The 13,475-nt window shown below is 36.7% G+C and overlaps 1 protein-coding gene across 1 annotated transcript; it reads right to left on the bottom strand.

The window, feature by feature from the left end:
* Window positions 1–474: 474 nt before the first annotated feature.
* LOC122300232 (protein transport protein SEC23-like) lies at window positions 475–13,105 on the bottom strand. The gene is made up of 13 exons (XM_043110732.1): window positions 12,953–13,105; window positions 12,079–12,835; window positions 11,809–11,982; window positions 10,171–10,332; window positions 8,497–8,639; window positions 8,090–8,165; window positions 7,778–7,950; window positions 7,564–7,645; window positions 5,903–5,980; window positions 5,020–5,181; window positions 4,602–4,865; window positions 4,270–4,374; window positions 475–1,114 (listed from the first exon to the last, which is right to left on the bottom strand). Exons 2-13 carry the CDS (start codon window positions 12,823–12,825, stop codon window positions 968–970), a joined length of 2,313 nt encoding a protein of 770 aa, XP_042966666.1. The 5' UTR covers window positions 12,826–12,835; window positions 12,953–13,105; the 3' UTR covers window positions 475–967.
* Between the last annotated feature and the right edge of the window lie 370 nt (window positions 13,106–13,475).

Raw genomic sequence — 13,475 nt, 5'->3', positions numbered from 1 at the left:
GTGAAACTACCATGAATAAAAAGTTCACCTAAAAGGTCTGGAAAACAGTTTTGACAAACGCTCTCGTCCAAACTAACACAATACACTCGCAAACTATCAATGTTTAAAATTTGAATTCCAAACTACTTAATTAGGACATTAGACCTTCCAAGTTTCCAACCATAAAATAGTTACCAATTCTTACTGCTAGTATCGATGAAAAATAAATGGCATGATAGAATCATAATTAGTCTGAATTTAATGGAGATTAAAAGTAATAGTTTTTTAGAATTTAGAATCGAATGTAACACTTGCAAAAGTACTTTTATCCCAATTTATTTATATTCAATGTTGGATAACAATGAAAGTTTCAACAAGGATAATACAATTGCCTTTCTTACCCCGCCAAAGAAAGGCAGCAGACGGTCGGGATAAGTCTAAAATAAAAATACGAGTCACCACGCTAAGTTAAGAGATACGTAGAGAAGAAGAAAATGAACAAAGTGGATAGAGTTCCTCAACTGTCCAAACAAGGAGCATCAATTCCATCGAGTATATAACTTTAAAATTTAGATACATAAGGCATACTTCTGATTTGGGTTAATACAAAAATGTCATGATGGAAAAAAATATCTTTAGACAAATATATATCTTCCTGATTGACTCCGCTGCTGAATCCTCTTAACTTACATTATCATCATACCTTTCTTTTCCTATAATTCAGAACTCAACTCAACTCAACCGACATCTTTGTCCCTCCCTTATTCTTATAAGGAAGTAATACCTCCCCCAGATCCCCCAAAGAATAAACTAGGTTGTCCTTTTTTAAATAACCCGGGGTCTGATCCGTCATCTTTAAAAACAAGGGTAAAAACAAGGGAAAGAAAGGGGGAACCCAAATGAGCAGGAAGAAACCGAAACCAGACTGGGAATTTACTCGAAACAAAACCCCTAGAGCAAGTGTACAACTCTCAACCCTTGCCTGCTGTCAAGATTGCACAGCCAGCCTCTGAAGATGCTCAAAGAAGACTTGAAGGCTCACATCATCTGTGAAGATCACATCTGACCCAGCAGCCATCTCATTAGCATTATTGTATGTAGCTGATGGGTTCAATTTTGCCAATAAGAATCTAGCCTGCTCAGCACGGAATCACAAACATATAAAGCTTTGCATGAGATAAAAGCTAAAATAAAATCATATCAACCACTGTTTCAACTAGACATGCATTATTACATATAGAATTCAAAAACTCTGGGGGACCAAGAGCAACCATCAAGAAGTTAATTGTATTGGACATTATGTGGATTTGAATACTCAAGACACTGGCTTTGTACCCTCTGTGAGATCTAAACATCTTTTTCTTATAGGTAAAATACATTTTTATTAATAAAAGAAACAGGCATAGTCCAAGTACACAAAAAGTATACAAAGGAAACACCTAAATATACATTAGGAACTAGTAGAAGCTACAAGAAAATCACGAAAACTAGCCCTATTGAAATCAATGACAATGGCCCAACTGAAAAAAAGTATTGAAGACAAATCTCTGTAACTCCTCCACAGAACATTCCCTATCTTCAAAAAACCAACCATTTCTCTCCGACCAAAGACACCACATAAGACACGGGAATTATTTTCCACACAGCAGCTATTTGGGAGTTACCCTGAAGGCCACATACAAAACCAATCCTGTTAAAGATGTCATTCCACAAAATCCCAGCCACCTCACAATGTAATAATAAATGATCCACAGATCCGCCATTTTTCTCACATGTACCTATCAGTAATAAAAGCCCACATTTCCTCACATTATCTATGGTAAGGATTTTTCCAAGGGCAGCCGTTTCTTTGCAGGACCTTACAGCTTCAAATTCACTTCCAAGGAAAAGAATCATGGGTCTGGACTATTAGCACCTTGTACAAAGATCGAACCATGAATCTCCTACTCCCATTATGAAATCAAACCATCCTATCCACCACGCCATTACCAATGTTCATTGCATACAAGAAGCAGAAAAATTCAGAAATAGCTCCTAATTCCCAAGCCTGTACTGCTCTTTTGAAACTAGAATTCCACTGTAGTGAGCCACAAGATCTACCCATCATACATACCACCAAAGCCTCCTTATCACATGCCATTTAAAAAAGAATAGGGAACACAAGCTTGAGGCCCTTATCACCACACTAAGTATCATGCCAAAAACGAATTCTAGAACCCTCACGTACTTCAAATCTGAAAAGTTTAGTGCAGATGAAGCACTAGCTTCTCCAACACTGCCTTATACAATCCCCCCCCCCCCCCCCAAAAAAAATAAAAATAAAAAAAAACCAAAAAAATAAAAAAAAAAACACCTGAAAAAATCTCGGATCTCAGATGATGATAGCCTCAACTAATACTACTTCTCATGACAAGCCATTGGCCCACCAGCTGATACCGTTGTTCTCAACCTCGTAAACAGGAGACAAAAAACTGCAAACCTCCCTAAAATTTTTCACAAAACTGATCCGTCCTTTTCAATGCACCACTCAGGAATAACAATGAAACCACGCCCACCACTATCCATGTGTTCTGCAATCACCAAGTATCTACATAGAAATTTGAACAACATTGATCCAAAAAGGCATGATTACCCTCAAGCTAAGTTGGTATAGAACTCGCTGGAACCACCCAACCGAACACAGGCTTCCACCGTCCGTCTGCACCAACCAACCCGTCTTTCCATAACCAAAAGTGAACTTCTTCACCTTCCTGCTCTTCTCCATAATCCAATAATGTTGTTGGCCCACTTTGTCATAATCCAATAATGCTCTTTCCCATAATCCCATAATGCTGTTGGTCCACTTTGTTGTAGTCGAAATCCTTAGTTTCCACCAACAGACTCCTCAAAAGGGTCCAGGTAACACTAGTCGGTGCTTCTTCAAATGTGATTTGACAAAGAACATAACTGTAACTATTTTCATGATGGAAGTCCCATAGATATTGCAAGAGACATAATTCAAGTCTTGACAGATTTACATTGTGAACAGAACAGGCCCCAAGTTAATTGACTTCTCTTACCTTTAAAGTTCAAGTTCTAACAAGGGAATTTATTTGAGGGAAACAACTGTTTTACAAAAGGTATGAATGGAGAAAGGCATGAAATATTGTCTCAAAGTCCCATATATTTGTTGAGAAGGTGCAAATTGAATAACATTTCATCCATCATGAGGAAGTAGTTAATAGAACAATAAGTTAAACAAACAGAGAGATTCTGAAGAATAATGCACATATTGACAATTTCTCATTAAATTAAAATGATCATAGTTTGATGTTTTTACCCTATTCAATACTCTGACAATTTCTCATTAAATTGAAGTGATCATGCTTTGATGTTTTTACCCTATTCAATACTCTGCTAAATCGAATTTTATTTACCTATAGACAACTTTCAAGCCCAAACTTAACGTGTATATTTTCAAAGATTTGATTCTTAAATTACATTATCTAAATCAAGATTCAATTTGTTGAGACATATTACTAGACAAGATTGCCAGATTGTAGAACACAATAACAGATCCAAGGACAGAAGCTTTGCAAGAAACTTGGGCGTGAATATAAAGAACCACTATAGCTGAAGATACGGATAGGCCAGTAATATCCTCCCCCACCCAAACAAAAAAAAATAACAAAACCCTCAAATATTACAATCAAAACATCATGAACAAAAGTTCAAATAACTTTCAGGAGTTATTAGAATTGTTTGTCAAGCAGGTGTTATTAGAATTGTAGAAGATATTCGAGGTTAAACAACTTAATATCACTGGAGACCAATATAAATTACTCGCAGTAAGTTCTTAAGTCTGCTAATTAGCAGGAGTTAAATGTAATGGCATTACCGGCACTTAAGGAAGATTTACATAGGTCAAGGGTAAGCCACCATTTTGCAGGCTAGAATTGCCATTTTATCAATTCAGATTCAACAAAATTCACCATCATATTTAAAGATTTGTCACTATGCAGATCCAAGAAAAGAAATCATTCCAAGCATTCCATCTCCCTAAGAGAATCTCCTATACTACCACATTCGTTCTATCTGACTATGTTGCTGAGAATACATATTACAAACTACAGAATCAGTCATCAGTCTTCAGTATGTAAACAACTGCATAGCTTCTAGTAAGATTCAATTGACTAGCGATGAATTTATGTTAAGCATCAGCAACTGCTCAAAGAAAATGAATTTTAGAAAAATAATTAATAGCAACAACAGAAACATAAAAAACTGAAACTTGGGAAAAAATGTACTAACCTGGGAGCCATGCTGATCGCATACCACCAATCTAGGGACAGGAAATCTTTCCCGAATGATCACCTGGGAATCATCATAAGGAGCTTGCAATAGATGTGCAAATGCCTGAAAGAAAACAAGTATATTCAGTTAAGGGAAAAAGCTTATTTGACATATGCACGACCCAGAGAAACAATCTCTGAAATGAAGTTTACTTGTAAAGACTTGCATTGTGTAGTGAAACTATCGAAAAATAAATAAAAAAGTAAAAACTTGTTTCTCTTTTATTGATAAGATTAAAAAAATTGTTAACACTAACATTTCAACCAGTTCCAGAACAATTGCATTGATACCTGGTGTCCTGGCTGATTATGGTATCCTGCATTACGCCACTGAGCTATTTGCATTCCATGGAAAATTACAACACTGAAATAGGAATCCAGCAAGAGAATACGGTCCGCTGCAATGGAAGCCACATCCAACAATGCTGGAGCAGGCAGTGAATTGAATGAATAGGATATCAAAGACGGTTGAATCATAACAGCAGCATTTGTGATATTTTCCCGGTTTAACAACATGCGGAAATAGGCAGTCTCATCTGGACTGTTGTTAAAAACCTGCCAACACCCCACCAGAATCCCCCCACCCCCCAAAAAAATAATAATAATAATAAAGTGCATTAGGTGCATATGCAGACATCAACTACCGTATGCGAGAAGGAGAAGAAAAAAGGAAAAGAAGAGAAGAAAAAAACAACCAAGTCATGAATACCTGTACAAATTGTGATCTTCTCAGATTAAACATAAACTGAGGGAACAATGAAAAAGAAGGATTTAATGTAAAAGACGCTGGATCATCCTTCTGGTAGTCACCAAATTTAGAACAGAGACGAATGAGAGACCGATCCAACCACCGTGTAGCATCAAACCCTTCCTGATTAAAGATAAATAAAAATCAATCATCAGGTGTGCCACTTTGATAACGTCATTACACAACATGCTACAAATCTATTGTTGCACTAGTGAAGAGGTAAGAATTTATAAATCTTCATGTACTTTTTCTAAGCAAGATTCTTAAAATTAATCTGCTCTTAAAAATAGAATAATCAACCCATAGGGGTTGGCTCAAGTGGTAAGAGCCTTGGTCTTGATGACATGCTCCCTCCAATCTAAGGTTCGATACCTTAGGTGCAAACAAGTTATAGGGGCCATCGGACTGGAAAATTTTCCCTTGAATTACCCGAGGTACACTAGCAAAAAACTCTTTGTCAAAGGCATGTGCACCCCTAGGATTTGTCGGGCCTTTGTTCTAGACACCCAGTGAAAAACAAAAAAGTGAGAGTAATCTGTTTCCAGACCCAACATATAAATGCTAACAAAAAAACACTTGATTAAAAAAAACTAGATCATTACAATCAGACGCTCAGATGGAGCGTTACTCTACAATTCTTGAGTTTCAAATACCTTTGAAATTGGTCTCACACATGAAAACTATCTCCATGAATTTTTGAACTCCCCACTATCATCTATTCAAACAATAATAGAGCTTGCTTTCAAATTAAACAATTAGAGATACAACAGATGGTGAAATATCTATGATTAATAAATATATACACATGAGAAATTAACAGCCAATGAAAAAACTTGTAAGATACCTCTGTCTCCATTTTCAAGGAAGTCAATCTTGCCATTACCACAGCAGCAGTCTCCTGATCAAATCCTTGTGCCAATTCCTATGTAAGAAATAATTTTCCTATCAGCATTTACCTCCACTTCATGGATATATCTTTAATTATAGACTGTAACAATGGTGAAACACCATCGAACAAGATCGCCAAGCAACTAGTAGAGATAAGCAGAACTCAACTTTTCATAGAAAATTAATATCATAAGAATCAATAAAAGCAGTGAGAGATTAAATATCATGCAACAACACATACAGGACCCTAAATATGGCCAACCATTCAACAGAAGCTTTAATCAAATCAACATATGTTTAACAGAGGCTTACCAATAGATGTATTATAATTTTCTTTCTATAAGTAACAATAAAGTTTTGTTGATTGGAAGTATACACGGGAAGTACACACGGATTTCACCTAGCATAATCTAGGAACTAGAACGTATTATAATTTTAACATTCATAATCATTGATGAACAAAACCTATGCAATGTGATAAGAAAATACAGACGTGACAAGACAAATCGTAGAAACATGAGATAGCCATCGCAAGGACTCATCAATAGATAAAATTATTCTTTCCTAGTTGTTGTTAGGTGTATTCTTTGTATACAATCCGAAATGATGCCTCCAAGGAAAATGTGTCATAGACATCCAATATGATGTACTCGCCCCTTCAGAAGCATTCCTTCTGCATAGACTTCCATCTTACAATTGAGAAGTTGGACCTTCAGAAGTTCAAGCCAATATGTCGCGTCCATGGAACACATATGTCATAAACATCCAATAAGGCATGCCTTTAAAAGCATTCACTCTAGTGGGGCTTAATTGAAAAGTTGGAGTAACAATGTGAACCTTTATTTCCCCAAAAGTCATTGGAATTTTATTTGTATTCCACATTCGTTGAAAGTGAAATTGCAATATACATGAACATTCACTCCCTTTTTTATTTAAAGGAGTAACTAGAAAATTAAGTATGCGCATGCACACATGGTTGCTCATGTGTGCACACCCATGCTAGGAAGCAGGTACAGGTGTGTGTCAAATGTGGCAAACAGTCTCAAATACGATGCTAGCTCACCCTAAAAAATTAGGTCAAAAACAAAATTTACATAATAGGCATAGAGCACGTTCCATAGTTTCATACCAACTCTACAAGACTTCCCCATTGAGTTATGCCGCAACAATCTGAGAAAATTAACCGCATTTCTTTGGGCTTCAGCTATTGTATTAAATGGAACTAGTATTCATGATTTTATTATATCTTCTTCTAGTTCATATACTTCCTATATACTTGGGCTTTACCTATTACTTGTTTCAATAAAATATTTCTTATCAAATAATTAAATATATATATCCGCCATCTTTGGCACCAGAAAAAAGAGGGAGATGTTATTAATGAACTGACAGATCTGCCTGTGTGCTGTTTTGCATTCATTTACAACATGTTGATGTAGTTATTGATGATTATCTTAGCCTGTAAATTGAACCAGTAAATCTCACATAAAATCTATGGTTTCATGCCTTAAAATATATACATGCAACAAATGGATAAAGGATTTTATTAGTTTTTGAACAGTCACAGAAAAATGAGCTACATCGCAGAAAAAAGATATGAAAACTAAAGTCACAAACCTCTGAGCTCACTGCACTATCTATCCATCCTCTACTAATGGTTGTCACTCGAAGTATTAATTGACCTTCAGGGTTTTGATAACTGCAAGTACATATAAGACCTCAAAAGTCAATTAAAAACCAAAACCAAATAAAGAAAAAGTGGCACAAATATGTGTGCACACATGAATATACGCATATGGTAGTCCCATACTGATACAATCCACAAACATACCTAGTGAGAAACTGCAAGTACAACAGGGGATTTACAGTTCCTGGGGTATTTGATCGATCACTTGATGAAAGATCAAAAAACACCGTCAAGCAAGTGCTTTTATCAAGACCACACAATTTCCATGCTGTTGTACCACCTTCCCCAATGGTTGTATCAGCAACAGCAGGTCCTTTCTGCAAGGTTTGCAATAATCAGCATCAAACACCACCATTACAAATTTGCTCGGTCTTATTTCCATGGACCTTAAACAATTTACCAAAATGATGCCATCAAGCTAAATAAAATCATGCTTTTAGAATTAAATGGTGCAACCTTTTCCAACGATGTGCAAGGCCCAATTATCCCCTGGATTTTAATGTCCTTTGAACAATTGATCTCTAGCGTGCCACTGAAACAAAATAGTTAAGTGAGCTTGACAATTAATTACAAGCATTACATGGACCATGAATAATAGCAGCAAAAAGCCAAAGCTTTTTTTATTTTATAAGTAAGCAGCATAAAACCAAAGTAAAAGAAGAATAAAAGCAAAAGAGAGTCTGCACGGGTTAAAGCAATTGTGTGAAGCACAAATGATGGAACTTGAGAAGTCCTACTCTCACAGGCACAATTTTAACTTGAAATAAAAGGGACCTTAAACAAAAAATTAAAAAAAAAAAAAATTAGGTACAATCCATTGAAGTAGAAAATAGACATCGAGTGTTCAATAATGACAAACTCACTTAAAACAAAGGCCCAGAGACTGCTCCCCTTCTTCGAATACCCGCTTGAAAGAATCTTTAAATACAGGATGACCAAAACTTTCAGCTTGAACAACAAGCCCACCAGTTTTTTCGACCGCAACTTTCATTTCTGCAACCCCAACCTATATATTTAAAATTCCCAAAAGTAAAAGCTTATCAGGTACAATCTACAATGCATAAAAATTGTGATTATCAAATAAAACTCGATTATTCTTGATTTATTAATTGTTCGTAACTATAATATTTATAATTTCACTATAGAAGCCAAAACTTTTGCCACAAAACCCCTCAAAAAACAGCCCTACAGAAGAAGCAAAGGCAACACAAGCACAAGCACCAGAGATTAACATGTTATGCATCAGGTTTTACTTCAAATGGTAAATTGCTGCAATCAGTTGTAATAAAAAAACCCACTAGGTAAAAGAAGTACCTAAACAACAATATATTGAATACTAATCAATGACAATAAACAAAGTTCAAGAAGTGAACAGGATCTTATTTCTTGAATACATGAAATTATAAACATGCTTATGTTTTAATGTGAGACCATCGGCCTTCTTAAATGTTGACCGTTCCTGCATCAAAAATAACGAAAAAGAAAAATTATACTAACACAAAATATGAAAAACACACTTTACAATTTATTTTTTAGTTTTTATTTTTCTATAAGCAATCAAAGAACTTAATAAAAAAGGGCAAAAGACTGTCACTTCAAATAAATAATAAAATGTTCCAAATCATACACGCATACATGAGTTCTTCAAATCTGTAATAAATCTACTACAATATTTAAACGGGAGGCTCATTTTCCTCCCCCACTTTCTCATGTAAGCTTCTTTGTAAATAAACTCTACATAAAAAATCAATTATTCCACATGTAAGCTCTCCATGCCATGTTACCATGAAAAGAAGGTGTCAGGACCCACACTTTGACAGTATAACAAGAACTGCAAGAAGGAATCTTAGATTACTTGACAAAATTCAAATAAAAAAACATACATGAAAAGCAAAATTTATACAAGAAAATTATTCATTTGCTTGTGAGTGTTAGGGATATGCATGAATAAGGCTACTCAATATTCAACTCAAATTTGACTGTCATTTTTAATTCGATTTGATTATTAACTAAATCGTTCAAGAACACAAAATTGGGCTTTATTATCAAACGATACAAACTCATAAAACTCGCTCAGCTTGACTTATTAGCCCGTTCAAAATATTACCATACATATATAAATACATTGTATCATATATGTATATATTATGAAATAAACACATACACATATATAGTGACTATTATCAATAAATAAGATATTATATAAGAAATATATAATATAAGTTTTAATTCCTTATTTATAAATATAACTAACATAAATGTTATAAAATATACTCATTTTTTTATGTAAGTTCATATGGTTACATATGGTAGATATTAGGTACTATAAATATGCAAATGTTCTATACAGGTTGAACTTGAGTGACCCAAAAAGCTAGTCAATCTCAAGCTTGATTTTAGTACAATCGAACCAAGCTTGACCAAGCATAACTCACCCAAACTTGGCTTGATTATGGCCCTACTGAGGGTACATGAAAAATGATAGGCTAAAGACTTCTAGAAGTCATAAAAGAATTAAAAAGCAAACTAACACAGACCTGATCGAGGGCAGAAGCAAAAAGGTCCAAAACATGACCCTGGCTAACCAGCTGATTTGCAAGATTTTCATAGAATTTGACTGCTTTCTTAAAATAAGGTGCTGCATCCTTATCAAGATCTTTATGTGATCGTACTGGATCTGATAGATCTTTTGATATAATCTACAAAAATATATTCAAATCAATGTTGTTACCATCAAGAAATTACAAGAACAAAATTAATCCTTGGAAATTTATCAGTTTAATAAAGAAAAAAAAAAGGTAGCTCTGTCTCCCAACTTTCTTATGCTGCACGTGACTATCAGGTCCAATGAGTAAATTCCAGGATAAATTCCTCGTTAAAGAGGCTTTTCTTCTACATGGAACAGAGCATAAACCAGTCTCAGGTTTGATTCATGAAACATTGAATAGGAAAATGATGTGTGAGTACCTCGGCCTTGGCTCATGTTATAAATGCATGGGACCATATTGGTATGATACTAGGCTTGAGCCTGGAGACTGCAAATGCAACAAGTCTTATACTCGGTTGAAACCCAACCCTGTCTAAGTTCTAATTCGCACCCATCACACGAATCATGTAAATCGTCGGCTTCTTACCAATGCAACATGGGACGTCGTAGCCCCTAGAAATTATTTGCACCCAAGGGATTGAACCTTAGACTCGGGAGAGTCTTTCAGCAATTCAACAAAACCCCCCTAAGCTAGACGCTTCACCAACCTGACCACAGAGAGAATAGAATGGGTCGCCCTAGCCCTAGTCTTACTAAGAGTTTGAATTTCTCTGTAGGATAGTAGGGGTGAATGGATTGCCTTAGTGCAATTTGGCTCGCGGAATCACGTCCAATGAACAATTGCCTCCTTTCTACCTTGAAAAGAAAAGTGTTTACCCTCAAAACTAATGGTCTTACCACTTGGAGCCAACCCCTAGGGGTTAAAATATATCTGACTCCATTAATAATAAAATTGGAAATAAGAATTCCATTAATAAAAATGAGAGACCCAAGGAACAACACTTCATCTCATGAGTCAGCAATCATGGTAGATGTAACCTATTTAACTTACCTAAACTATTCGATTCCACTCTTATGGTGCAAGACATATTATCTAAAAAGAGTCCTAACAATATTAGCTAAACTCACCAATGTTGTGAAATAATGTTGAAATCCTTATCGTTCATTTTTCATGCTCTACCCACCTGTGGGTAGCCCAAGTAGCAAGGGCAAACTTGTGCGCATGAGCCCCATGTCACAAGTTCTATTCTCCCTAGGATCAAACTGCGATTAAGTGGGAGACCATGGCAGTGGGTTGTTGTGCTAATCTCCTCGAGAGTTTAGGTTCCATGGGTGAGTTTTAAGGGCTCTACCGTGGGGTGGTTCCCCGGCATCAAAAGAAATAAAAATAAAAAATCATGCTCAATTCCTTGTCATTTTTTTCCATACTAACATGCATTCATAGTACTACACACGAAAATATGAACCAAGGTGACTTTGAAGCAATAAGGTACAAATGAAAAACTACAAGATCCCAAGTAAACAATAATAAACGTGCATTATAACCGTGGAGGTCAATTAAAGTAGAAGATAACATCCAGCACATATTAAAAACAGTAATAGCAAATAAGACAGGATTTTCTTTTACCGTGCCGGGCCCTTCTGTACAAGGACCACCAACTAGAGCTATAATTCTAGCACCAGTGCCAGTGGAACAGGCTCCAAGCAATCCTGCTGAAACACTTAAAGCCACTCCCGTGCACCGCGATGCCCGACTCCCCGGCGGAACAGGCCACTGATCAGTTTCCAACTCGTCCAACAACTGAAATGCACAACAAAATCAAAAACAAATCCTCAAAAAATCAAAAATCAGCCCTCCCTCAATAACAGAATCACACAATAGAATTCAAAAACCCACCGCGTTGAGCGTGTACTCACAATCCGCAGCGGGCAATAAGAACCGCGTGACGCCTGAATTCGGAAACCCAATCGGCACGCCCTTCTGGTACCCTGTTCCGCCAGCTCGCCTGGCCACCCCAAGCCCCAATTGGTCCAAAACCTGCTCCTTGGAAATCTCTTTGTTCCCCCTGAACACGTACACCTTGGACATATCTGAGAACCCCAATTCATGCACCTGAACCTGGGTCCCAAACGAAACAAACCCCACCAGCGCGTTCTCCGGCAACAACCCGATGGCACGCATTAGTGCCGATTTAACGTACCCCATTTCCTCCTCGATCATGCAGGTATCAAGCATGAATAAAAACACGGGCGAGAGCGGAGAAGGACCGAGATTAGGGTCAGGATTTTGGGGGAGGGAATATTGCACAGTGGTATACTGGGCGTAGAGCTCGCCGGGGAGGTTGGTCTCGGAGATCATATGGTAGTGAGGAGGGAAGTGGTTGCGCTGGTAGCAGAAGGGGCAGATCCAGATCTTGGCGGTAAAGTCCACCCGCGAGAAGGGGTTGAGGACGGCTGAACAGGTCTTGCATCTGAGGGGCGCGTAAGGGAGGTTGGGGATGTCCGGGTGGTGGCGGATCGGTGAGATGGAGGCGGCGAGTGGGATCACGCACTTGCTCGCCTCGACCTTGGTACGCGGCCATACGTTCCATGACATACGCACTCCGTCGAGACCCTCCGGATCTGTGTTCGCGATCTCCGACATATCTATCTCCCTAAAAGGATTCAAATACCGCGGAATTTAGAGGCGACCCCTTACAAAATGAGAGAGAGGGGTCACCGGAGAGAGAGGGGGAGAGAGGAGGGAGGAGATAAGAATAGTGAATCCTTACTGCTAAATTATAGATCCGACGCCATTTTTGTGCAAAAGATGAACAACAGAAATTCCATTTACTACTTTCTTCGCTGCTGCGAGGCCGACGACAGCGAAGTCGTAGGTGTCTTTTCTCAATTCCTATTTTTTAAATTCTTGTAACATATATACAGAACTCTTTTTTTTTTTTTTTTTTAAGTTGGTTTCCTTGGTTTGAGGTACTTGTGTTACGATCAAACCGATGGAAATTGTCTCGGTTCTTGTTGTTAAACCTGTTGATAAAATCATAAATCCATACATACCAAGCTTTTTTTCCAAGAAATGAATAAGTGAAAAATTAATATTTGAGTTATGGTCTTTATAATTGAAATTGTTTTGAGAATATGAAAAATAGAAATATATTCTTTAATCCACTCAATTATACTTGTTTTCATAAATGAAATGAGTTGATGTTAAATTTAAAAATAGTTAAAATATATTTTTTAATATTATTTTTATTTAAAAATTAAAAAAATTGAATTATTTATTTTATTTTGTTTGAA

This window comes from Carya illinoinensis, chromosome 2 (genome assembly GCF_018687715.1).
Source record: "Carya illinoinensis cultivar Pawnee chromosome 2, C.illinoinensisPawnee_v1, whole genome shotgun sequence".
NCBI classification, from domain to species: domain Eukaryota; kingdom Viridiplantae; phylum Streptophyta; class Magnoliopsida; order Fagales; family Juglandaceae; genus Carya; species Carya illinoinensis.
The sequence above is the reverse complement of the archived record's forward strand: the minus strand, read 5'-3'. Positions and strand labels throughout refer to the sequence as shown.

Bases quoted from the DNA above. Each gene is read 5' to 3' on its own strand.
- LOC122300232 (XM_043110732.1), bottom strand. From the start codon at position 12,825: ATGTCGGAGATCGCGAACACAGATCCGGAGGGTCTCGACGGAGTGCGT. The intron at 7,646-7,777 runs GTATGTTTGTGG...ATGTACTTGCAG, and splicing joins TACTTGCAGTTTCTCACTAG to TTATCAAAACCCTGAAGGTC. The intron at 4,375-4,601 runs GTATCAATGCAA...GTTTTCTTTCAG, and splicing joins ATAATCAGCCAGGACACCAG to GCATTTGCACATCTATTGCA.